Here is a 27,778-nt window from a genome sequence, read left to right on the forward strand (position 1 = left end):
AGTACTGGAAAAATGTCCTCACTTTGGATGGTTTCCCTAATCTAGTGAAAGCTTGGGTAACACTTAACACACACACACACACACACGCTCAATTTGTCACTTTCAATTCATCGACCTTCTTCTGCCCTCACTATGCGAGCTAAACACACTTCCAATGAAGGTTGAAGCCAACAGGAGGACGTTGAAGTTTTTCCTGGCAATGATTGTGACCCTCTAGGATTCCTGTTGTTACTTGTTGTATTCCTGTATTTTAATATGTTTTAACTGGCTGCAAGACTATTTTCCCATCGGGGACAATAAAGTTAAAGTTGAAATTGACAGTGATTACAAATCAGAACACGAAGATGTTCCATAAACAGGAGTCAGAACAACGGTGATGTAAATGTAATGAAATGCAACACTAACAAGGAAACTGGATTTACGAAAGGTATAGACAACGTGTCAAATTGCTTACATTGTGTACCAGGAAGAAACAAAACATAATCAGTCCCTGTAGGAAGTACAGCACAGTAATTAATCTAGTAAACATACACTCATTCAACCAAAGACATACAATTCAACATGCAATATAACCACTTAGAATTAAAGACATCTGTCTATATTTGCTCAGTCAGAGGTCTAACATGTAACAGCCAGACTGTAAATGCTAAAGAGCTGTGGCTGTGCGGTGGTGGAAAAATAATCCCTCTCACTTTAACCTTCTCTCTGTGATCGCAGGTGTTGGTGTATCACCTCCTCTGGCAACACCACTCTAATTAAGATAAGCTAATTGATGTCCAGGACTAACAAGACTGAGGGCACCACAAGTAATTAATATGATAACTTTAAACACCAGTAATAAGAGCACATTTTTTTCACACACACTGTCTCACACACACCTGAAAAACTGTGAATAAAGGTCACCAACATCTGTGGGAGGTCAAAGGGTTGGCTTAGGAGGAAAGGTTAATACAGTATCCAGTCATATTAAAGATACTTATACAATTACAGTATTATTGTTTACACTTACTCAAATTGATGTAAGAAGAAAATATGTATGCATGCAAGTGCTTGTTGTGTTGTACCCAAAGAGGGGCATCGTTGAGGTGTCCTTGGATAAAGCTTGGTACACAGTAGAGGTCAAGCGCCCTTTGCTCAAGAGCACTTCGGCAGTATTGGCCACCATCAGTACATACATGTAGATGATTAGGTTACCTCTCCGATTCAGAAATGGAAACAGGGAGGAAATCTGAATCCAGTGGTTGCTCCATTAATCAATTGGTAGATGTGCCAGTGACAGAAAATGAATTGCTTAAGTCAGTGAAGGTTTTCTCATAGTTTTTTGTTTTCCAGGAGTCTTAATCGAAAGACAGCTGTTCATTAAAAACAAAGAAAGAATTTGAATAAGTCAACTTGTGTTCTGGGACATTGTGACAGGCATTTTTGAGAAAATTGTCGGCAGATGCAGCCCTCTGCTTCTTCCTACCGTTCAGAAGACTTTCCAAAATCTTTTCACAAGTAGATGAATAATTAAGCAAAATGTGGGGTGAAGTGTATAATTTTAGGTTGGGTTGGGTTGGAAAAAAATGCAAAATATGCGCATATTAGCACAGTAAATTTCTCCTTCATCTCAGAGTGTGTGGGGGTCCGAGCGCAGACTCTCTCCATTATCTGTAATGGACAGAAAGGAGAACGAATGGAGAGCAGAAGAAAAAGGAAAAATGGAGTAAAGGGTGATAGAGAGGACAGTCTGTGAGGGAAGAATCCTGCTATAGTGTAGCCATGGACAATGCAGAATTTATATTCTCTGTGAGATATATAAGGGCGTCAGTGACCCTCTCTCCCTGTCCTACTGTTGTTCTCCCTTCCCCCCAGTCTTCACTCCCTCCCTGACAAGAGATGATGGTCGTGGTCTTCACTCTGCTGGGAACCGCAGAACACTTCACACCTGAGCTACACATCTCACACATACATATGAGAGTCTTAAATTGAAAACTCCAAAACACACACACATGGACAGTGCACTGGATCAGCGCTCAAGATAGATAATAATTACAAAAGCATGAAAACCCCATGATGTGCCTCCACAGAGAGGTCACCTTGCAGACAAAATATGTGCAAAACATACTTGCTGTAGGTTAGTGTGAGTAAAGAATGTGTCGGACCCCTGAACAGAATGTACAGTATATATGGACTAGGACACACACAGATAATTTCTGATCTGATCATTTCTGTAAACAATCTAAGAAGAATCCTATATGTTGTAAAATTTGCAATTTATAGATGAGAAATGTGTAGAAACACTTATATATGCATGTGTCTTATTTCTAACATTATATGTATATTTTTTAAATATTGTGCATTTAAATGTTTTTTTTAGGGCTGCAACTAAGGATTACTTTCCTCATCCATTTATCTGTAGATTATTTAGCCTCATGGCTCTCAGCATGACAATGTCAGTCCACCATTTCGGCCCAGTGAAATATCTCAACAGCTATTGAATGGATTGCCATGAAATTTGGTTTCAAATCAAATCAAATTTATTTATATAGCCCAATATCACAAATTATACATTTGTCTCAGTGTGCTTTACAGTCTGTAAAGGATACGACACCCTCTGTCCTTTGACCCTCGCATCGCACAAGGAAAAACTTCCTTAAAGAAACCCCAAAATTAAAGGGGGAAAAATGGAAGAAACCTCAGGGAGAGCAACTGAGGAGGGATCCCTCTCCCAGGACGGACAGATGTGCAATAAATGTCGAGTGTACAGGATAAACAACATAGTACAAATACAACATTTGACTTGAATTATGTTGTGTTGAAAAAAGAGAAAGTATGGATGAATCCAGGAAAATGTCAAAAAGGCTTCCCGGTGTCCAGCAGGACCAGGGCAGCAGGCGCAGCCACGATTCCTGATCCTGACGTAAACTTTATCAGTGGCAACCTGCCACATGAGACACAGAAACTTCGGGGATGATGCCCCGGATGCTGTGTTAGTAACATACATTTACATAATGCAAACAGATAGAGAGGGAGAAGAAGAGAGAGGGAGGGAGGGGAGGAGAGAGGAAGAGAAGGAGGTGTCCCCTCCCCGAGTCTAAGCCTATAGCAGAATAACTAGGGGCTGATCCAGGGCAAACCTGAGCCAGCCCTAACTATAAGCTTTATCAAAAAGGAAAGTCTTTAGCCTACTCTTAAATGTGTAGAGGGTGTCTGCCTCCCGAACACAAACTGGAAGCTGGTTCCACTGGAGAGGAGCTTGATAGCTGAAGGCTCTGGCTCCCATTGTACTCTTAGAGACTCCAGGAACTACAAGTAACCCTGCAGTTGGTTTATAAGGTACTATGAGATCTTTAAGATATGCTGGAGCCTGACCATTAATTGCTTTGTAAATCAGTAGAAGGATTTTGAATTCTATTCTACCAGGAGCCAGTGCAGAGCAGCTAATACAGGAGTAATATGATCCCGTTTCTTAGTTCTTGTCAATACACGTGCCGCTGCATTTTGGATCAATTGAAGAGTCTTAAGCAACTTTTTGGTACAACCTGATAACAATGAGTTGCAATAATCCAGCCTTCAAGTCACAAATACATGGACTAGTTTTTCTGCATCATTTTGAGACAGGATGTGTCTTATTAGTGCAATGTTACGTAGATGAAAGAAGGCAGTCCTTGAGATTTGTTTTATGTGGGAGTTAAAAGACAGATCCTGATCAAAGATAATGCCAAGATTCCTTACAGTGGTGGTGGAGGCCAAATGAATGCAATCCAGAGCTTCTATGTCATTAGAAAATGCGTTTCAGAGGCGTTTAGGGCCAAGTATAATAACTTAATAACTATAATAAGTTTTGTTTGTGTTAAACATCAAAAAGTTGCTAGACATCCAAGTTTTTATGTCCTTAAGGCTTGAAGTTTAGCCAATTGATTGGTTTCGTCTGGTTTAATCGATAGATATAATTTGGTATCATCCGCATAACAATGAAAGTTTATAGAGTGGTTCCTTATAATATTGCCCAAAAGAAGCATATATAAGGTGAATAGAATCGGTCCAAGTACAGAACCCAACTCCAAGACTGACTTTGGCTGTCATGGAGGATTTATCGTTAACGTGTACAAATTGAGATCGCTCAGATAAATAGGACTTAAACCAGCTTAGTGAGGTTCCTTTTATGCCAACACAATGTTCCAGTCTCTGTAGTAGAATGTCCTGATCAACAGTGTCAAAAGCAGCACTGAGGTCTAACAAGACAAGAACAGAGACAAGTCCTTTGTCTGATGCCAATAGAAGGTCATTGGTAACTTTCACCAGTGCCGTCTCTGTGCTATGATGAACTCTAAATCCAGATTGAAAAACCTCAAATAAACTATTATTATGTAAAACATCACATAACTGTTTTGCAACTGCTTTCTCAAGGATCTTAGCGAGAAAGGGAAGGTTAGATATCGGCCTATAGTTGGCTAAGCCTCTGAATCAAGACTAGGCTTTTTAGGAAGTGGTTTTATTACAGATACTTTAGTTTTTTACAGGCTCTCTGTCAGCCTGGCTACAGTGCTGAAAAGAAACCTGGGGTTGTTCTTATTTTTCTTCTATTAAGGAAGAGTAATAAGCTGCTCTGGCATTATAGAGAGCCTTCTTATACGTTTTAAGATGATCTAACCAGACTAAACGAGATTCTTCCAATTTAGTGGAACACCATTTACTTTCAAGATTTCTCGACTTTTGTTTTAGTTTGCGGATTTGTAAATTAAGCCATGGAGCTTTCTTTTTCTGTTTTATGATCTTCTTCTTTAGAGGAGCGACAGAGTCGAGTGTTATTCGCAGTGAGGCTGCAGCTGCTATCAACAAGATGATTAATTTGTGAGGGACTAAAGTTAGCATTGGAGTCCTCCGTTATATTGATATTGAGTCCTGGTATTGAATTAAGTGCTGATGGAATCACTTCCTTAAATTTAGTCACAGCACTTTCAGATAGACATCGAGCGTAGGATGTTCTGCCTGCTGGCTTGTAGTCCAGTAACAGGACTTCTAACGTTATTAAAAACGTTTGATGGTCTGATAAAAGAGGATTATGTAGACACACTGATAAACTTTCAATTTCAACACCATATCCCAGAACAAGGTCCAAAGTGTGGTTTAAACAGTGAGTTGGTTCATGTATATTCTCACTGAACCCAATTGAATCTAATATTGAGATAAACGCATTATTAAGGCTGTCACTATCAACATCCACATGAATATTAAAGTCACTTATACTTAGGATTGATCAAGAGGTTTTTGGTTTGGGACATCCATGGTCCCAGAAGATAAATCTTGTCCTCTTCTTCTAGCGCCACCGGCCGGTGAAAGTTTTCACTTATGCTGTGAAATATTTTAACGCCTACTAGATGGACACAACTGTGTACAAATGTCATGGTTCCTAAGGATGAATCTCAATAACTTTATTGTTTCCCTGAATTTTCAATTTGACAAATACTTTGATTTGTGACCCAGTACCTGCAAAACCAATGGCGTTTCTATCAGCCTCAACTTTACTTTGTGTTTTGTGCTAATTATCATTATTTTGTATTATTATTATGTTAGCATCCACACTACACAAGATTGTGATCATGGTAAACATTACACCTGCTAAACATCAACATGTGAGGACTATCATTGTGATTATGTTAGCGTGCTGAAGTTTGCATTTAGCTCAAGTACAGCCTCACAGTCGCTAGCTTGGCTGTAGATTCTTAGTCTTGTTTCAATTCATCCATTGATCATTTAGGGATCACTATTTCCCAAAGCCTAAGGTGACAAAATTGCTTGTCTGACTAACTTTAATTTAGAATTATATAAAACAGAGAAAAGCAACACACCATCACATTTAAGAAGCTGAGAACAGTAAATATGTGTCACTAGTTAAGTTTATAACATAGTGTCTGTCATATCAAAAACATACAGTATAGGTATGTGGTTTGTTTCTATCTAAAGTAGGTACATTGTACATTTTGAAACTTGCAAGGTTTGTTCTCTTGGTATGCTGTCACTTGTTTGTGCTCAACATACTGTATGTGATATTCCTGTCCATTGACCATTCAGGAGTTAGAGACAGAGGCATCTTTGGAATATCACACAAGGTCAGTGTTTGGCAATCCCGTCTGTCTCCCTACCCTCCTTCAAGCAGCAATCTACTAAACAGTGTTGAAAGTGCTACAGCCATTCATCCTAGAAATAATTATTTTTTGAGTAAAAGTGAGAGTTATGGTCGTGCATGGTTAGCAGGTCACAGAGTTCAAAGGTCAGACCCCTAGACTGCTGTTTGACCATGGATGAGAGGGGGGATGCAACGTGTTAAAAAGGCCTTTGCATCCCTCTGGAGTCATCTCTACACAGCCTGGACACAGTGTAGCCCCATCCTACAGCCTGCTGAGGCTAAAACAAAATCCAAACACTTGAATATTTGTCCTTTCCACTTTCTAACTCAAACTGTGCCTATTAAGAGATGGAGAGTGTGAAATGATTTTAGCAGGATAAATGCAACAGAGGATAAAATTATTTGTGAACTTTAAGAGCAACGGGGTGTTCAGGGGGTCGATTCTCATGATCACATGACACACCGCTAGGGGTCAGAGGTTAGGTCACGGGGGTCTTGTAATTAGTCTGTCTACCAACCAACCATGTCTCATAGGAAAGGCACCATTTATGGCATCTCACCCCTGACCTATGGCTCCTAGTCTCTAAAATATCCACACAATGTCAGTGCTACACGGTGTACCGGAAGGTGAACTCTCACCCCTGAGAATAGAGGAGGCTCACAGGAGAGTGAGCACCAATACCTCAATAGGATCATTCAGGCTCGAGTGCAGAATAGGTTCCTGTGTTCACACAAACTTGTGCTAATACAATTACAGCTGAAACAATGCGTGATTAATCAAGTTGAACAACTATTTTGATAATCTATTAATTGTTTCAAGGGCAATTTAGTATTGTACTTTCATGAAGTTGTGGGAATCAATAGACAGATGTTTTCTTTAGGAGATGGTTGCAGTAGAGGACGAGATATCCTGATTGTTATCCCCTAGTATGGGTCAAGCTCCCAAAAAACACTTGATCCTACATTTCCCATAGGGCCTTATGAAAGTATCTTTCATAAGACCCTCCCCTACCAGGTACAAACCCACTTCTTTCAAACTCCACATCCCCAGCTGGTAACGCAAACTTTCTGTTATACCACTGATTCTTGAGAATGTTGATAAAACAGGTTTTAAATTTGAAAAAAAATGATTTATTGTTAAGAAATCTAAACGTATGTGTTTATAGAACAAGGTCTCAGCAATCGAGCAATATTTCAGGGCAACCTCCTGATTTTGTCATTTTTTCATAAATGATGTGTTTTTCCTGTCATGGCTTAGTATCATGCAACTTTCATCATTAGCATTAAATATACAAAATAATAATTGTGGACATAAAAAAAAATCACATTTTTGATTTCAAATAGACATTTACTTCAATACATCAACTGCATTGGAGGAACATATTGTACCCTCAGATGACCAACCCTGATTATTTTTAAATGAGAACATGTTATTGCTTTTCAACGGAATTAGCACTTTCCTTAGTGGGACATATTTTATCCAAATTCTCAAGAATCAGTGATACATTTTTAATTTCCGAGCTGAGATGACCCCGATGACATCATAAGTTATTTTTCCTCAAACTTCCTGGTGCTCCCTCCGGAGCCACAGAAGACATTTTGCGACATGCTGAGAAGTATTCCTCATGATGAGTAAATGAGATGTGTAAAATGTGTGTAGTGTTTAAAATCTCCAATGAAAGTAAATTAAAGAGTTTTGGCTTTTGGACTGTGGAAAGTGATTTGAAAGGCTAATTTAGCTTTTGGGTATTACAAGTTTTTTTTTTTTACTATTTAATAAATAATCTGCAGAATAATTGATAATAAAAACATTTGTTAGTTGCAGCTCTCACAACAAGCCTCCTGGCTGAGACCGACTGTTCAATGGTTGCAATTGAATTCCAAATCAGTACTGACAGCCATTTTACTTCAATCACATCTGTTATGAAGCCACACACCTGAATGAACTTTTCATTTTCCAGATTCCAGGCAAGTAGAAGAATATTCCACCTCAGATATAAATCAACATTACAGGTTGACGGTGGGTGTAACTGTACAGAGTGTTCAGCTGGAGTGCTCCACACATCTACTGTTGCAGCCCTGGGGGGGGCAACGACAGAAGCTAACTCCAGAAATGTGACCACACTGGTTCTTGTCAGCAGTGCTTCAGAGCGCAACGCTGGATGTGAATGTAAAACAAAAAAAGAGAACACAGCCCTGTAACTGCTCTTAGACAACAGAGACACGTAGACACAGACAAATACACACACTCACACATACACACACACACATGCTCGGTAAAGTGCATTTCTCTCCATTTACGAAACTTGGGTGAAAAGAAGAGCCTTCACCTCCGAGTCATCTTTCAGTGAACACCAGAGGGTCAGCCTTACCGCCTCCTAGTGTGATTGTTTACAAGTGAGTGTTGGATATCAGTTAATAGCAGGACATTTCCCCCTTTCTTTTTAATAATAGGATGCACAGACATGCATTCACTGCAGAGTAGGTTAGCAACAAAAGGACTGAACCCTGCGAGACTGGTTCGCCCGTGCCTTTGGGAGGAACACACACAACTACTGTGCCGTGATAAACGAATACACCTTAAACATTACCTTTCACCTGAAAGCTTGTTGTTGAGATGCAGTGACAGTTTAGCTCCAAGCCTTACATAATGGCTCGTCTCTTTTGTGTTGGTTCATGCTAGGGTTTAACTGAATTTGAAGGCATGATGGGATGGTGAACGCTGGTGTTGATGGTTTTGTTGGTATATTTTTGTTTCTATGAAACACCTAAATACAGCATAAGGCACCACCAAAGTTAGTACTTACACCTTGTGTGGGATCTCCTCTTAACAGTTCTCATATGTGAGCGACCCTGTGTACTGTGGACCAACGAAAGTATAATTTCCATCACATCTGAGATTATGATTATTCAAAAGTCTAATATATTCACACAAGCTTTTTACCTGATCTTCCATCAACAGCTGGCAAGATAATACTCAGTCTTTTTCCATTATATTATTTTTTTATAAATGCTTTTATACTAAGCTTTGTTGGACTCTCCTGCTGTCACGGCTTCTCTCCCTCACTGTCAGCAGCATTGGTAAGTCTGTATTATTCATCACCTCCACTCCCAGGCTATTTATACCAGCTTTTACAGTCAGTCTGTCCTTCCGCTCTGCTGGCTGCATCTGTCTACACTAATACAGCGATTTCAACTTGTATAATGCAGTTTTGGGCTGCCTATGAGTTCTTGGCCTGGAACAGCATCGCAGGTGCCCCAAGCAGAGTGGAAAGACATATGCAAACATTGGCGTCCACGCTTAAAGGATAATACATCCTGCTACATCAAAGAAAGAAAGTAAGGCTACATTTTTCTCTGTAAAATTTGAGTGACCCGTGTCACCATAATTACCCTGATGAAAACTACTGGTGGCTTTTACTGAAAAATAACTGCATGTGTTCATTTTACTAATTCAATAACAAGTTATGGTTCACTGCTTTTTTATTTAGCAGTGCCTCCAATTCTGCTGCATGACTGCCTTCAAATCTGAATTAAGAGCAGATGATGAACTATTAAGTAGAAAGCAGAGGAAGAGAGAGAAACATCCCATATGCCAATAGATTTCCACACGTTTTGCTACGTATATTATTATTATTCCACTGCACACTTTCAGAGCTAAACATTTCATGTGTGAATTTAAACTACACACACTCAGCAGCTTGCATCTGGATTGCTCCCTGAGGTATTAACTCCAATGAATGCTTTCCAATATCTCATTTCCCCAGAGAGAGAAGAGCAAGTCACAGTGCCAAGTCACTTCACATGGGAGCATCCGCCATTCCCATGAAAAGAAAAAAAGGCTTCAAGAGAATGCAATTCCTGCATGCCAAGTGCTGGTAATATGTAGGAAGGGATGTGTATACTGTATGAGGGGTGTGTTAATGTGTGTAACCTTTGTGTTCTGGCCAGTGCAGGGCACAGCTGTTCAGTTTGATATCATGGATGGAGACCGAGATTCCAATTTCAACCAAAAATGTCCGATCAAACACTGTTATTTATATTTTAGTAGGGTGGCTGCCACGGCCTGTCTAAAATGTTCAAGAAATCTAATGTTTTTATGTATGTGCAACAGTAATTAATAATTTAAAGGAAATAATTGTTTCCAGTTCAGAATAATAAGGCCTGTGTGTGTGCTGTGATTTCCATTTCCAACAACTGGTATGCATGGCACACCCCTACAATGTAAAAATATGCCAATCCTCAAGAGAAGATTTTTATTTATCAAAATCTGTAACTTAACCATCAAACCTGTACTTGTTCCAATTTGAGTTATGAAGACTAGCAATGCCCTCTAGAGGATGATGCGGCCGAGAGTCCAGATAAAAGCTGATCAAACTCTGGCTAACAGATTCAGTAACATGCATCTTACTCGTTTTAAATGCTTGATGTTAGTGCTTTTATTTTATTGTTTTGGCAATGTCATATAGGTCAGGGTACACAAACAGGCCCGATTGATATTAATCTTGTACTGTAAATATATTTTTCTTACCTGTAGCCTGGCATTTCTATCAAGTGTAGTGCGCAGCATGATGACAGAGACCAAAGGTTGCCCACACATGAACCCAGCCATATTTGAGTGACAGGGATAGCCTATGTCTGTAAAATTGTACATTAGGTATTGCATTAAACACTTTCCTTAACATTTCAAGGCTACGTTGTTTAGCACAAGAGCGCTAACTCTGAAGTTAATTAGTGTATAGGCACCACCTGTCTTTTATCCTTTCATTTATCTGGAACTTCAACGAGGTTTCTCTCCCTGAGGCGGACATTATGTATTTTACACGTGCAGGCGACACTTCCTTTCTACTGCTGGATAATTGAATTGAAAATGTTGACCTCACATAGCTTAACTCCCTACTCACTGGAAAACAAATTCAAATACTCGAAATAATTAGTTGCATTATTTTCCGTTACTCAAATGCGACACAGGCCAAACAAGACCAGGTATATTTACTAGAAAATGGAAACAATGCAGTTTGAATATATAGTAATTTAGCCAGTCAACTAGGTTAGCGCAGGACAAAACATTTATTAAGATATAACGGAGAGAAGTTATAACCTGCGTGTGCACAAGCCAACTCATGACTTACCTGAAAGGGTATTCCTTGTTTTGAAGGATGCTAGCCCCATCTCTGGCTAACATGTCCAGGACCGGTGTTAAAATATGCGACTTGTCCGATTCTGTGATAAAACGTCGCTTACCAAATACTGAGGTAGGTTGCTTCAATTATGGCCACAGTAACCTGGTTGGGGGCCTCTGAAGCATCAAAGTTTACGGCAGTTACAGGTGCACACAGCTCACCAAAGATGTCCGCCAAATTATTTTTTGTAAGACACTAATACGTATAAATATACTAGGCTGCTGGCGATTCTGCATGTTGGCTAGTTTGTGAAAATGTGATGAGATATACACCTTACATGAGGAAAACGCACCATGTACGCCTTATAGAAACTGAAAATTATATAGTTAGGTTTTGACACAGCAGTCTGCACAAGACAGGGCGACAAGTTTAATAACGCAGGAAACTACATGCAAACGTGCAAGTAGTCAAATGACCAAAAGAGAAACACTGGGGGAAGTTTCCCACATGTTAATCTAACCTTAGTTGGGTCTAACACATTAATATTTGGACTACGTAAATACTATAGTCTCTTCTTTTTTAACACTAATCAAAAATCTATTATGACCATACCAAGAACTGATGCAGTGAAGTTTAAGAAAAAAAACACAAGAATATCTTCTTGTCTCCACTCACTGAAGGCAGACTAAACTACAACAAAAGCAAACAAACAGCTGTAACTAGTTACACTAATGATGACTACTATTTAGGTGGGTCAGTATGCCGTGCCATTGAGGAAGCATAGCAAAGCCCTGGGGCTAGCACACTAATGTATGAAACTATTAACGTAATTAGTTACACCCATGTTTAACGAGTCACAAATGGCCACTACGAGAACGGTCCATTAAAGCCCAGATACTAGACTTCTCTCACCTGTATTCTGGTTTTTGGACACACATTTTAGATGAACTGACAACTTTGTAAATTGTATACATCTGTTTATTACTTGTGCGTTACCAATTCTTTGGGACCAAAACTAAATCGGCAGACATAAACCCATACATACAACTCACATGAGGAACAACGAGGTTAAGCATGGCTCATCTACTCTTGACTAGTCAATAAAACACCACAGAATATTGAAAAAGGTCAAACTGTCACATTAAGTAGCTATGTTGGTCTTAAGTGCTATGGGGAGACATTTTTCCAGTGCTGCATGTTCTGACACAATTGTTTACTGGGCGATGCCAATGACACCACAGGCCAGACGTCCACCAGCATTGCCCGTCTTTGCACTCTCTTCATTGCCTCCTTTTCCCAGATCGTCAGCCTTCTCATGGATCTAAAACACAGGAGAGAAAGCAAAGTCAGAAATGTTTTAAGTGTGTTGTTTTGATAGATATGTATATAAAAAAGGTATAGGCTAGATGCTCAATTCCATATGGAAATAAGGCTCTTCCTTACCACCATGGTTCGGCCAATGATAGAGTGTTCTCCATTGAGGGAGATAATCTTGTCCGTGATGTCTAGCTTTGCAACGTTATCATCTGTAGCAGTCACATTCCCCAGGTCTCCAACATGCCTAATAACAAAACATTTAAAAGAGTTTTAAATGTACTTTACCCATTAAAGGTTTTGTAGAAGTGTGTAGTCCTGCAAGAAACCATCCTCAACATATGCAGCGATAATGTGCTTTTCATGCTATGACAAGTCAAAACGACCTCTATGATAAAGGAGCCTTTGATGCATGTTGTACCCCTTTCTCTCTCTCCCCATAATTTGTTTGTACTGCAACAGTTGCCATTTAATACAATACATTTAAAAAGGGTGATATGAAAGTTAGAAATTACATACAAGAATAAAGTGCTGAATTTCTATTACAACACAAGTAAAATTCTGAATCTCAGGACATTAAATTACAAGATCAAAATCACTAATTTATTAGTATAAATACATCATGGATAACTCAGCACAATACAACCATGATTTACTTAACATTGTAATGGCTAATAACTACTCTTCTCTCAGACTGGACTCACCTCACTTCATCATTAGGACCGGCATGAGTCTTGTTGTGGGGATTGAAGTGAGGGCCAGCACTGATGCACCCTGGTAAAAACGAAGAGAAACCATCTTTATTTAGAAGACACTTCAGATTTAGTCTGAATGTAGGCAAGTTATAAACAGACAATGCTGTAAAATAATCTGCAAGCCCTGCAATTTCAGAAACCTGATAGATTAATACACAATTTGGCAATTGCTCACCGTTTGTATTGTCTCCAAAAGCATGAACATGGAATCCATGCAGACCAGGAGTAAGGCCTTTGATTTCTCCCGTCAGCTTCACAGGGGCATCCTTGTTCTAACGGAGCAGGACAACACAAAAAGACAGTCAAGGCTGTCAAAGCCAGGTGGCTAGAAGGACTTAAAGCTTTAGAAACATATAATGTGGGTTGTTCAGAGTCTGTGGCTCTTGTGTTGTGCATCAGGCAGTTGTCTTGTTCAGTGTGACAGTCCGCTCTGCTTATGACAGGATGCTGACGTTGAGTGGCTATATTGACTTTTTGGTTTCAGATTTTTTTTTTTTTTTTTTTTTTTTTTCCCCCTCAAGGGGGGAGGAGGGATCAGGATAAGTGATTTACAGAGAAGAGGACAAAAGTTGATGGCAAATTTGCAATAGTAACATCATATACAATGTGTGCTTTTATGGGCAGTAGAGGGTCTCTCAAAACTGCAGCCCCTTGGTCTCACTCACTGTATGCATTCCCTTCATAACAGGATAACCAACTATACTCTATAACAAATTCAGCTGAACACAATATTTAGCCCCAGCGGTCAGAGCATCATGGATATCATGAGACCTTCAATTCAAGATCATTGCCTTAGGTAACATTAGTCAAACTTGACTCTCACCCTCGACGACCCATGGTTGCCCAGCCCCGCTCTACTCTTATCCAGGCCAAAAAGGTTAAGACAACAACGAGGGCAGTCAGTGACTCAGCAAAAATGTAATTACGTTAGTTGGCCAGTGTTTGCTATTGCTTTAAAAAGGCAACCATTGATATATGTATTAAATGAAACTTGGTTTTCAGCAAAACAACAAACGTAAGTGCTCCCTGTGTGGTTCAACTAGTTAACCAGAGCAGACTCGCATGGTTAGCGTGTGAAACAGTTTGCAAACGTTAGACTTACGAAACAGGAGTTTAACGACTGTTGATCATTAACAAAAACACAGGCCTTAAACGTCCAAAGGTTGTGATTAATGACAAGCCGCGGGGTTTTTGATGTTATATTAAGTAACACGTTCAAACGAGCAGCCTTTGAAAATAAAGTGCTAGTTAGTGACTGCATACGCACTTAACACTAATTAGTTTTGCACTGGGCAGGCTAACGTAAACTGCATTGAATAAGCGTGCGCAGTTATGCACAACCTATGCAAACTCAGCGGTGGTTTTCTAAAAGACAAGTTCGACACCTTGCCAATCAAATGTGACATCTAGCTGGCTCGGTTGGTCTCTCCTGAAAACCGATCTGACCGGCAGTTTGAATCTAGAACTTAGCTAGCTTAGCATTCAGGCTCTAACGTTTCCAGTCAAATCTCAAACGACTCACTAGATATGTATTATTCTGGAAACAACGTAGCACGCCTTACCTCCTGCTCAAAGTAAACGGTCCCGCTGGTCTCTCCAGCTCCTTTCAACACACAGACAGCTTTCACAACCATATTTGCAGTAGTTTCAACGGACGCACAAGTTTTTTGATCGCACAGACTAGCTAGAGACAACCAACTGTATGTAGTGCGTGATGGGCGGGCCTATTATACAGACAGCCAATCAGATCATTTAAAAGTGACATTTTGATTGGTCACTGACCAAGAGAGCTGCCTCGTGCAAGGGCACTGAAGCTGTCAATTAAGCAGATGAACAAATAAGAAACGTTGCTCACATTGAATAACATGGTCATCAGGCCCTCATTATGGGCATATTTCTAGCAATTGAAAACATTAGTTTGTAAGAAGGCGTTATATTGTAGTTCAAAAATATATTTCTGCCATCTTAAGTTATATCAGTACTAGCAATCAGTGGTCTTCACTTTACCATACTGTTGGGCTACATTGCTGGTAGTTATGTCTTAAACCAGGGGTGATAAGTGAAAATGAGCCTCCATCACGGCTTTCTATTAATGAGGTTTTATTTAATTTGTTACAATGAGGGTTTGCAGCTCATTCTCAAAACAGGAGCCTCAGATTGCTTCTTAGTCAGGATGGTGATCCTCCTTCACAGCCCTGTATAAGGGGGGGGGGGGGGGGGTATCTCAAGCTTGTTAAACAAATAAGTTATTGGCCTTGTAACACATCAACTAACGTTAATTAGAAAATGTTATCAACTTTAATTGACTGAATTTATTGAAAAATTGACCTTACGTAAATACTGTGTAATATGTTTTAACTCTCCTATAGTGGGAACAGTGTTGCACTCAGTGGGAGCAGTGATGCTTTGGACTGAAGGATGCTGCAGGTCAGGAGTAAGTTTGGTGTTTGAGATACGAAGGACATCACAGAGATGCTGTCGCTCATTTTGGTTCTCAATCTATTTTTGTTCAGAGTTAACAGAAAATGTTTGCTCACATATATGAGCCGAACACACTCATCATTCTTTGTGCGTGACGTCTCATCAGAGGAAACTTTTCCAAGCTCCGGTAGAAGTCGGGGAGGGAGAGAAGCTGATGTTGATTCTTCAGGGAATTATCGTATATAATTATTATATATAAGTTCTAGTTGCAGACTCTCTTAAACTCATTCTGCATTGATCAGCTCGATTTCTTTCTCAATGATTGCACAAGTTTCTATCTGGGCCATTATACTTTTAGAATTTGCTGCGGGCCAATTAAAAATGGACCACGGGCCACAGTTGGCCCGCGGGCCGTAGTTTGGACACCCCTGTCTTAAGCTAAAAATAAATTAAAATCCATCATCATAATGTTAATGTTCCTGCACAACCCATGATGTATCCAATATTCATATAAAGTATAATAATTGTGTCAATAGACTTATTAAAGTGAGAGATAAGTCACATGGTCTCTGTCACAAAGAGCATGAATACACTATATGCCGGTCAGTACAACACTACTACAAAGTTGAAGCACTAATGACTGATCTTTTATATGAAGATGGACACGTGATCGAAGGAAATGTTTGGGCTGCAAAGTTGCGGTCACATTAGCTTTTGGTTGTGGAGACCTGGACTTAAACAATGATAAATCTTACCCGTTTTACTCTTCACCATGGATAGCAAAGGTTCAACCTGTAAGCTTTAGTTGAATTACTCCAAAATCACAGTAAATATCAAGCCTATTGACTTTTAAACAGACAACTATGTGTGAATATCATTTGAACAAGCAAAATGATTTGGTACAAAAATAGTTTATTAAAAAACAATTTCCTCTAGCTGAAATATTGAAGATTTTATGTCCACGTCTTCTTAACAAATCATAGAAACACCTGTCAACTTTCAAACCATTAGGAGTTACAAAAAACTTAAAGCAAGAGGCCTCTGTTGTTCCTTCGAAGGCAATTCACTTCTCTCGGATAAACGAATCACAGTTCATAAACAACAAATACCATTACACCTTTGAATCGTTAGTGATACAAGCATATTTACAGCAGTGTGTCCCAAGAAACATTCTTCATTTCATTACTCTAGTTTTGCACTTAGAGGTGGGCTTGCAGAATCTGGGCTTCAAATGTGAACCTAATCATTATCAGAGACAGTAAACTGTTCATCGATGACAAATCAGAGCAGCTAGGGAGTTAAATGTTGTATATTCATGAGACCAAACCTGATTTATATCTTGAGTTTGACTGACGTAGACGAGACAAATGGAGAAACTCTTCCATCTGATCCAAGAGATTGCCCCCATCCTTCCATACGCATGGGAAAAAGAAAAGACTACTATTAACGAGTCTGCCTGCTATCTTGTGTATACAATGCTTAAAAATCCAAGTTGGGACCTGAATTCTTGCAGTTTTTGTGGAGAGCACTACTTTTAAAATGAGCATGTGTTGGATGTACAAAATGTTTATTACTTAACTGAAGAAAAAAAAATACACATTTAGTCAAGGATGTTAAATTAAGACAGCAGAAGTACACACATCCTAAAATTCCCAATGAAATTTTACTTCAAAAATTCAAAAGATTGAACAGAAACCAGGATACAAATCTACTTAATAAAAAAATATTTAGTTTACATCAGTTTTGAACAGCTTATTTGGATGCAAGTCAATTTATTTGTAAATGGATGTACTCTAGGGACTGTATTTTTGCATACCAATATCTCCATGTCTAGATCACTCACACTTTTGAAACAAAGCCCCCCCCCCCCTTATATAACATCATCAAATGTCTTTACTTCCTAATTCTTCTAGAGGAGATACACAACATAACTTTTCTTTCTTTTGTATCTATATATTTTTTTTTTTTTTGGTGCATGTTTTGTAGAAATGTCTCATCTGTAATGCCTCTTCACCCCTCAGTCACCATGTCTGTTAAACAAAAGAAATAGGATTATACCACCGTTTTAGTCCTTGGTGTTAAGCCCCCACAATGTTTTATGTTCGTCCAATACTTTTGTAACCAAACAAAATGATTATATGCGCACACAAAAAATTAAAAGACTTAAAGTGACATCTGGATAAGAACTGCACGGTCAAAAAAAGTGAAGCATTCTTGATTCCCTAAATGATACAAGAATGACATGTTTGCGTGTAATTCCTGTTACGAGTAAAATATGACTGCCGAGTTTGATTTCAGACTCCCAAATAATAGTGGAATATATCAAAGTTAAATAAAAATCATGTTTTGAGAGTGTAATGTTTTAAAGACATCGGGTATTTGCCGGTAAATGTGTACCAAGTGTCTGGTAGAATGAAGACAATACTCAAGATTTATTCTGCCGGAAATAAAGAGGTTTCAAAAGGTGAAAAGTGGGGACATAATCAAAAGGAGACCTCAACCATTTATGTGAGCCAAGCTCAAGCCAAGTACCAAGCTTAAATTGTCAGGGTAATTTACCCCGACATGTCTTACCCAATTTGTAGTTTTTCAAACAAGTAACTTGATTGGATTTTAAGGTAACCATAGTTTTTTTCAAAGCTGTGCCTTGCTGGCTGTGATCTTAAGGAGCCAAAATAAGACACAAGAGGAGATGAAAAAAATAAAATAAAATGGTGCCTATATTATCATATAGTTGTTTGAGAAGCTATTCAGTGTTAGACATGACATTTTGGCATTTAAAAAAATATATATTTTAAAATGAACATATTCACCTTGTTGAAGAGTGCCTGCTATCACACAGATAAGTAAAAAATAATGTCATAGAAATTAAATAGAAATGTGTCATTTGTTTCCTCTGTCTGCAAATCAACTTGAGTAAAAACATAAAAGCTAAGCTCAAATTAACCTAAAAATGGACAGAGCTAAGTTAACATGCAAGCACTCCGTTCATTCTTACAACTTGCAGGAAAAAACAGCTGACAGCCAATATTTAACTACAGCAATTTTACCAAACGGATTTTCATGTGGTCATGTGTTTCGAGAAACGGATGCAAAGCTGAATTTAACCATAAAGTCTGAAAACAACCATTTTACATGTGTTTGACAACACGTGTGGGAGATGTTTGTTTTCAAGACACGTGTTGGTGCCCAGAAACTGACATTTACCGACTGACAAACTGCGACAAGCTAGCATTGTTATGTCAGCAGTAGAGGCTGACTTTCATTGTAAAAAAAATAATCTTTCAGTGGTTCACAGCAGTCTCTGGCTGAAGGAGCAGTGAGCCAGTCTATGATGCCGCTTCCTCTTTTGTTTCTGTGGGCTCACTTTGAGCTGAAGGTGAGGGCTCAGAGGGCACCGGCTCTCCTGCAGCCTTCGCTGCCTCTGGGGACGGAGATAAAAGTTCAGATTCTTCCTTCTTTTCAGAAGCTTCCAAGCTTGGTTCAGTACTGGTTTCCATGGTAACCACAGGAGTCACAGGAGGATCCTCTGTGCTGTTAGAGGTCTGAACCTTTTCCACGTTTTCCAGTTCGGCCAATCGGTCATCCTTGTCCCACCGCGTGGTCCTCTCTCGCCGCTCTGACCGCCTTGGCCTTTCTCCTTCTTTTCCTTCAGCTCCTCTCCCTCTTTCAACCCTTCCTCTTTCTCCTCCCTCTCCCCTCCCCTGTTCCTTTTCCACATCTTCACCCCTCCCTCGCTCCCTGTCTCTATCCAGGCTGTTACGCTTCTCCCTCCAGTCCCGTCTGTCTCTGTCTCGATCGCGGTCTCTATCCCGATCTCTGTCTCTCTCCCATCCCCCTCCTTGGTGATCTCCTCCGTCTTCCTGCCAACCTCCGAGCCGGTCCCTCCCATCCATTCTATCACCGCCTCCTCTCCCACCATCACCAAATGGACGCCTTCCACCACCAAAACCTCGGTCCTTCTCTCTATCCCTGTCTTGATCCCAGTCCCTGTCCCTCTCTGGCTCTCGGTCCCTGAATCCAGGCCTGTCTCCCCTGAACGGTCTGCCCTCCATTTCTTCCGGCCCCTCTTGTCCACGAGGTCCTCCTGGTCTGATAAAAGGAGGAGGAGGACCATGAGGAGGACCATGAGGAGGAGGTCCATGAGGAGGAGGGCCATGCCCATGTGGAGGGAAAGGAGCCCTCATATTGTGGGGATGGAGCATCCCAAAACCTCCTTTTGGTGGAAGGGGGTCATGGTGCATCATTTGAGGGTGTAGCCCTCTGGGCATCATCTGTGGGGGCATAGGTGGCATGTTGGGGTGAGGGGGTCGTGGCCCGTGGGGTGGAGGGAAACGCTGCATGTGTGGTGGGGGAGGAACCGGAGGACGCTGAAGTGGGATTATACCGGGCCGTGCGCCCAGCAGGCCACCTGGAGGGGGTTGGATGTTTCCACCTGGAGGTCCACCTAACTGGTTACCTGAAACAAATACAAAATAAAACTTTTACTTTTACTCAACAAACAACACATCCTACCATTTGAGAAGCACTAACTGGCAAATGCCTGGTTCTGATGGTCCATGGTATTTAATAATACAATCTCACCCAGAACCTCTAACAGTTGATCCAATGCACTTTTTTCTTGTCACCCAGTTTTAATGACCAAACTCAAGTAAGAGATGAGTAGAAAGCGACACACACACACACACACACCTTTGTCTCCCTTGTGGTGCACATACTTTTTTCTTTGAAACTCAAGTAACACGATATTAAAGCGAGCAGGGCAGAATGAGAGACACCAAATCACTTTAGGTGAAATGTTCTGAGAGAAACACTGACCCATAGGTCCCATCTGGTTGTTGAAGATGTTGGGACCCTCCGGGACATCGTCATTTTTCCTGTTACCCAGACCCGCTGGGTCCATAGGCTGGTCTTCAACTCCACCTTTGGAAGGAGGTGGTAGACCAAGAGGCATTCCACCTGGAGGAGGAAAACCTGGGAGAAGAGGGGCGAATGGAGTTAGGGTTCAGTTTGTTTGGGCTGGTGTGGAAACTTTTAATAGATGTGGCCTAAACAACTGGACGATACCCTTTGAAAAAGGTGGACTGGTGTGGTATGTTGTGGTGCGAGAGCAGAGCTGACCACAGGGCATCATGAGGAGTGAATGAACAGTTAGAACAGCGGTGTGCTGTGCTTGTGTTCTAATCTATGTATTTTTGCAGTTTCTTATTAAAAAGTGAGCATATTGTGTTTCTCTCCCTGATTCAACCTTTATGATTATTTCTTCATGAGCTCTTTGTGACACCAGAGAACATAAATAAACACATAAGTAGCAGTTAAATGCTTGCTTTCAGTACTGATAAACATCATTCGAGGATTGCGCAAGACAGAGACACTGAATTGAAGCCAGTGAGACATGGTTTGATAGCAGCTGAAGATGGTGCTACCTGGAGGCATCTGCATGGGGTTGAAGCCAGGTCTCATGAAAGGAGGAGGGGGGACGCCTGGGGGGAAGGAATGCGGAGGCATGCCTATGGGACCAGGAAAAACAGGAGGCTGGAGGGAACCCACACCAACCATTGGCTGCTGCATTGGAGGAACCTGAGAACATTTGCAAGGATTTACTGTAGAGGTCAAACAAGAAAGATGTTTGTTATACTTCCCAGTGTCACTCTGGAGAAACACAGAAGCTAAGTAACTTAAAACAACTACAATAAGAATCATCTTATTACGCTACTATATGTCTATTTAATGTCGGTATGGAGCAGGCGTCACACCAGCTTGTCATACTATTTCAAATGTAGGCTCCATACATACATTTACATACATGACGTAAATATTGCAGAGGCGCAGTTGGCCGCTGGTTCTTTAACTTTGCAAACGATCTAGAAACGTATATACATTTTTATACGTATATATCGTCATATTGCCCAGTCCTTACAGAAAGAAACCATCATATCTCTCATCCAAAGAGATTGTTCTGGTCACATCTTGCAGTTGCTGTTTACCTGTGCATGAGGAGCAGCTGCGGCAGCCACAGGTAAAAGCTGTGTGTCCTCAGACGGCTGCGGCTCAGAACGGCCATTGTGGGTGAATTCCTCCAGGACGCCAAGAGTTTTCCTTACTCCACTCCACTCTGGAGAGGCAGACAGCATTCAGACTAGTCACTACACTATGATGTGAATGTTTAAATATAGCAAAGGTGGAACTAATTGAAACACTCCTAATGCGCAAGTTTATGTATGTATTTTGGTATTTTCAGTTTCAAAACATAAGAGATCATATTCAGTTTTATCGCCTCTTGTGACCATTTGTGTTTGTTCATACAGTGTAAGACAGAAGAGCTTGAAGTGTTCCTTATTTTTATAATGAAAATAGTTTATCAAAGTTGTCAGTGGGCAAAATATCTCAATCCCTAGCAAGAAGAGTTTGCCTGGCGTTGACCCTGGCACAACTAGTCTGTCCAAATTGAATGAAAAGAAATGGATCCATGCTAATTTTTTTTAATGCATTTTCTATGAACTGAACCGTGATTGTGTGTACCGATCAACCCCTACACGTGAGCTATGTGTGCTTGCATTTTATGTCTTAATTTGTTTGTATGATGTCCTAATGAGTTCTTACCTGGTGATAATGTGTCTACATCCAGAATTCCTCCTTCTTTTAGCTCCTCCAACTGAGCCTCTCTGATTTTAGACCACGGTATGTAGGTGACACCCAGCTCCACTTCCCAGTACTGTTTAAACTCAGCCTTTATACCCTTGTTCAAAGCCCAAGCAATCTGGCAAGAAATAAACAAAAACAACTCTTGATTTAATGACACAATTCTCAATGTTTTCTTTGATTTGCTTTACTAAGCAGCAGTCTGATTTGCTCCCTCACCTTGATGGTTTTCTGGTTCACTTTGTGAGATCCTCTACTAAGCTTCTGCAGAGCCTTGAAGGCATCTTGCCGATGTATCATGACAATATAGGCACAGCCACGTGGTGGGATCATCTTGATAAGGGAGGACAAGAACACAGGTGAGGGGGGAGTAATTCTGTATTGTTGCAACACAGGATATGGTAACAGTTGGATCACAGTAACTGATGAATATAAGTCCACCTACATTGATGGACTCTATCGGCCCAAACTCCTCCAGTAAACAGGCGACATCTTGCTGTTGTGTTCTCTTGTCCAACTGGCCCACCCAAAGAGTTGTACTGCAAACTGGAAGGAGACAGAAAAGGTAAAGAAATAAAACACTTCAGAGGGAGACATTTATTTTGAAAAACTCAATATCAAAAATGTTATGACTAAAAACGGATTGTGCACACCCAACATGTCCACATACTTCAATAACTATGACCATAAATAGATTATGACTCACTGTGTAGGGTCTCGCTCTTGGGTGGGGGGAGGCCTTTCTGCCGTCGCTCTCTCTCCTTCTCCCTCTCCCTGCGGTCCTGCGAGCGAGCGCGTGGGGAATGGTGACGCCGGTCTCTGGAGCGCGATCGCCTGTGCCTGGATCGTCTTGTACGGGAATTAGACCGTGACCTCCTCCGCTTTGGAGACCTGGGGGAATAAAATGTAAATATTGCAACTCATATGTTCACCATAAATAAGCACTGAGCTACTTATCACATCTCATGTCAGATGCTCACCTGGAGCCTGAGTGTGACCGTTGACCATGTCTGCCATCCCTCATAGATGAACGGTCCGCATCCATTGACAAATCCTGATACGATAGGGAAATTTAATGCAAACATTTAAAGATTCATATTTATTTGCACATTTCCGGCATTTAATGCAAATATAAAACATTTTTGAAAGTTTACTCTACACACTTAAATTCACCCTAAAATGACTTGTTAGATTTGAAATATTCTTTGTACTATTTTTAAGTCTTTTTACCTGTTGCTGGGCAGCATTGTGGGGAGGGTATACCCCTGGGAATCCTGGAGGCCCAGTAGAACCAGGGGGAGACTGCCCTGGCAAAGCATGCCCCATAAGAGGCATCATGACTGGGAAGCTTTGTCCTGGCGGTAAACCATAGGCCTGCAGCTGGCCATTAGGAGGGAGAGGAACCTGTAAAAACACAACTGGAATAAATATTGTGGGCGTACAACAGGAAAGAGGAGGTATATTAGTTAGAAATGTTTGTACTCATTACCTGTTGTGAGAAGTCTGGCAACATGTTAATCATCGGGGATTTAAAGTGCTCCGAGTGCTGCGAGAAGCCTGGAGGCTGCTGCATGCTGTGATGAGAAAAATACCCCATAGCTTTTAGTTAATATTTCAAAATCAATCACAGCCTCCCATGTCTTGGCATTGACGAGCTGCTGCAATATAATGAATAAATCTAGGGCTTACAAGGAGGCCTGTGATGACATGTCATCCTTCTTGGCCTCTTCTCCAACGTCTGGTTCATCGTCATAGTCAAAACGGTCCAGCAATTTCTAAGAGAGAGACAGGTAATGAATGTAAAGAGTGAACAAATGATGATGTTTTTAACATGGAAGAGCACAAATACTCCAACACTGTCCTACAAAGAGTCTAAACAGTGCCTGAACATGTTCAAAGTACATTTAGCTGTTGATGGCATAAATACAAAAACGCACTGCCACCTTGTCAAAGGTTGACTTCTGATGGGCGGTTTGGCTGGTCAGAGGCGGTTGCGATGCGACCGTGCCAATGGTGATGTCTTGGGCCTGTGTTTGAATGGTATGAGGCTGAGTGTGGGCGTCAGGCTTCACAGGCTGCTGCTGAAAGTTCTGCAGCATCTGTTGAAGCTAAAAATGCCAGTGACAGAGAGTGAAAGAAGAGTTATTAGCGAGAGCGTAAGAGATGTGTAAAGCACTGTGACTGTGGTCAAAGCTAACGGCAGTCTGCACTGGTACAAACACAAACACTCTCTCACACACACCTGCTGCCCCTGTGTGGACTGGAAGAGCTGTGCCACAGCAGCAAAGGCGTCAGAGTTTTGCAGCTGAGAAGTGGATGTCATGGTGGAGTTTGCCGTTACTGGCTCTTTGGCTTGAGGTGGGGAAAAACCTGAGAAGAGACACAGCATGAACATGTGTGTGAGCAGCACACAGATCATTTCTACAGCATAGGTGTTTTTTCATTATTATTATTATTATTATTATTAATATTATTATTATAATAACAACAACAACTCAGCAGTTAGGAAATTGTGCTGGTAAAGTTAGTAAAAAAAACTGAACAAAATGCAAAAACCATATCATGGACATTACATGATTATTACAGTAATCACTACTGCCTCATGTGTACCACCACACAAGTTACCTGGATCATCTGAGCCTGTGTAGAGTGCAGCAGCACTGCCAGAGCTGGTTGCCATGTTCAGGAGGGGCTGAATAACCTCAATCTTAAACACCCCATTCTTTTGCCACAGGTTCAACACCCGCACAATCTTACTCTACAAAGAAAAAGAAGAAAGCAAGGAAACAGCTGAAGGAGAATGAAGCTGAAGAGATTAAATTACATTACAGGTCATTTACAGTGAACTAACTACAGGGACAGTCCACCTGGAGCAACTCAGGGTTAAGTGCCTTGCTCAGGGGCACGATGGTGGCAGCCCTGCTATTGAACTCACAACCTTCCGGTGTTTTATTTGACCACCACCTCAGACAGCTGAGGAATTGTCATTAGAAGGGGGCACAATTCTTCAACGGTTTTTGGTACCATAAAACACTGCAGTCTGCAATACTCATCACAGTTAATCTTTCACAAACTCTTTCTTTTCTTACCCTGTCCTCTACGGGGCAAAGGCAGAGGTTCTCAAAGGTTCCTGTAATGTTTTTGGTGAACCTCGGGCCAAACACGTCCTTGTCTGATCCAAACTGGTGTCTGGACTGCCTAACAATGGAATCCACTACATACAGGCCCGCTACCTTGTACTCCGGCTTACACTGGAGAGAGCAGAGGGAGAACAACAGATTTGAGTTTAATCATGTTTGGTGACGTGAAAATGTGTGATAACTGAATTTAGACACGCTTGTCTCACCTTTTTGATAAACTTTTCCACAATCTGCACCACATGTTTGTATAGCTGAGAAAGAGAGAAACAAGTGGCCATGTTATGATCTAGATAAAGGGTTATCAGGGTTATAATACCGAAGATATTGTTCAAATAAATATAGTAGTACTTTCAAAACGAAGGAATGCCAAACTTACTTTCATAGCTTTGATGGCCGATTTGGTGATGGAAATCATCTTCGCCCGAGAGATCGGGGGCTTGGAGTCAATCAACGAGAATAACTACAGACAGAGTAGATGATGGATGAGTGAGATGGGCATAAGACAGGAGGACATAATACATAAACGATGAGGAGGACAGTGCTTGAGGAGTTTCAGAAGTGACCCCATTAATTTCTACTACATTGATTTTGATTGCCAAGCCTTCATGGAGACACACATTTACAATAGAACTGAATGTTTTAGTTGAAACAAGTTGCAGAATACAACCTGTCATTATAAGCTTTGAGTAATGTCTATCCAAATATTAACAGGCTTATCAGCATGTATTTGTTAATTGGATTACTGATGTCTTATTAGTTCCCACTGTTGTTGATCTGAGGGGTGGCACTGTGATTGTTTAAGTGGACTTTTTGCACTGCCAGTGCCTCTGTATCCTGTGTGATTGTTGATTATTCTCTTAAGGAGGCATGAGGATGAAATACTTGGTATAACACGAGCAGACACTCCAAAGTGTCATGTTTCCTCCTCGGGGCTGGGGGGACAATTATGCATTTTGACTGTTTTGAAGTGTTGATCCAAGAGGTCAACACATAGCATCATAACACCACTGTTACAGTATGGTGCAAAGAGATTAGAACAAATCTATACAGAGTTGAGTCAACATCTTCATAGCTGTGTGATGCAATAGGCTATTGCTTTTCTTATTCTGAGCTAATGTATGTGTCCCAGTGTCTTAAGGACTCACTCAAGTACATGTGTGCTTATTTAACAGTAGTGTGAAGTATACACCGACATATTTGTCATATATCTAAAACGTATTTCCATCCATAAACAACTACTTTCTGTTTCTGTGCCAGACCTATACTGCTTCAAGAACCATCAGAAACAGCTCATATGGTGTATAATGAGTTGGTGCAACAAACACATACTGTGACTATCTAGTTATGATACTATTACATGTTTGTGTTTACCACTTTGCAGACCAAGTCACAGTAACTGTTTGAATTCATGGGTTAAAAAGATCAGCAGAAACGTGAGGAACCAAAAACACCAAAAGATGACTTGACCTGGCTTTTGACAGGGCGACTAACAACATTAACCATCAGTCCTCAGGCCGCACATCTAAACAAACAGGCTAGGTATATTACTTGGGCCAGTATGAACATTTTGTTTTTAAGCCTGCATTCTGACAATAACACTAGAAGAGTGGGTTTTCCCAGTAGCACTGTTACCAACACCAATGTTAGCAGCCATGCTCCCACAAGCTAACATAAATGTTGGTGTTTACGAACTTTGTGCAAGGTTACTGTAACCAATAGGGGCTGGCTATCGTTGCGTTAGCTTGTTAGCTTGCTAGTTAGCAGGAAACCTTATAATTTCCTTCAGTACTAGCATTACTTGCGCTGCAGTTGTATCTAAAACACAAACGCTAACTCGGTTAGCACTATACCAGGTACGATGGACAAGTCCAGCTAGCTCGCCGAGCAGGCCCACTGGTCAGTCCTGCTCGGCTAGCTTCAGAGCAACACAGCACCATGACCAGCACCGCCAGAATGGGTGACTTCGGGGTCTCAGCGAGCTCTGGGGGCCGCTTACCTCATGGTTAAAGGCGTTGACGGCATCCATGATTGCCCAGCACTCCGAGCCTTCCTCTTAACTCCCGGTTCCTCGCTTACAGCTATGTTTATTAAAGGAAGGGTCGGTACAACATGTCCGCTCCAGGTAGCTAACGACAGTTAGCCTAGCATCGGTAGCTCTCGGGTCGGCGGGCACGGCAAAGCATGATGGGATTCAATTGTGTTGTTCTAGGTTTTGTCCACTGGGTGGCGTAGTGCTGCAGGGACTGAACACATGTGGACAGGGCATGGGAC

At 40.9% G+C, this 27,778-nt stretch overlaps 2 protein-coding genes across 2 annotated transcripts; both read right to left on the reverse strand.

Annotated features, from left to right (window-relative positions):
- Positions 1 to 12,195: 12,195 nt before the first annotated feature.
- Positions 12,196 to 15,024, reverse strand: sod1 (superoxide dismutase 1, soluble). The gene is made up of 5 exons (XM_029448511.1): positions 14,867 to 15,024; positions 13,480 to 13,576; positions 13,254 to 13,323; positions 12,679 to 12,796; positions 12,196 to 12,556 (listed from the first exon to the last, which is right to left on the reverse strand). Exons 1-5 carry the CDS (start codon positions 14,936 to 14,938, stop codon positions 12,449 to 12,451), a joined length of 465 nt encoding a protein of 154 aa, XP_029304371.1. The 5' UTR covers positions 14,939 to 15,024; the 3' UTR covers positions 12,196 to 12,448.
- Positions 15,025 to 17,275: 2,251 nt separating this feature from the next.
- Positions 17,276 to 27,695, reverse strand: scaf4a (SR-related CTD-associated factor 4a). Its single transcript, XM_029448601.1, has 19 exons — positions 27,504 to 27,695; positions 25,884 to 25,967; positions 25,714 to 25,758; positions 25,457 to 25,618; positions 24,993 to 25,125; positions 24,610 to 24,737; positions 24,311 to 24,475; positions 24,057 to 24,142; positions 23,857 to 23,941; positions 23,598 to 23,771; positions 23,348 to 23,421; positions 23,074 to 23,258; positions 22,813 to 22,913; positions 22,587 to 22,700; positions 22,329 to 22,485; positions 21,713 to 21,840; positions 21,152 to 21,305; positions 20,544 to 20,699; positions 17,276 to 20,184 (listed from the first exon to the last, which is right to left on the reverse strand). The coding sequence occupies exons 1-19, from the start codon at positions 27,531 to 27,533 to the stop codon at positions 19,055 to 19,057; spliced, it is 3,291 nt and encodes a 1,096-aa protein (XP_029304461.1). The 5' UTR covers positions 27,534 to 27,695; the 3' UTR covers positions 17,276 to 19,054.
- Positions 27,696 to 27,778: the final 83 nt, after the last annotated feature.

The sequence above is a fragment of the Cottoperca gobio genome, chromosome 14 (assembly GCF_900634415.1).
Source record: "Cottoperca gobio chromosome 14, fCotGob3.1, whole genome shotgun sequence".
NCBI lineage: Eukaryota > Metazoa > Chordata > Actinopteri > Perciformes > Bovichtidae > Cottoperca > Cottoperca gobio.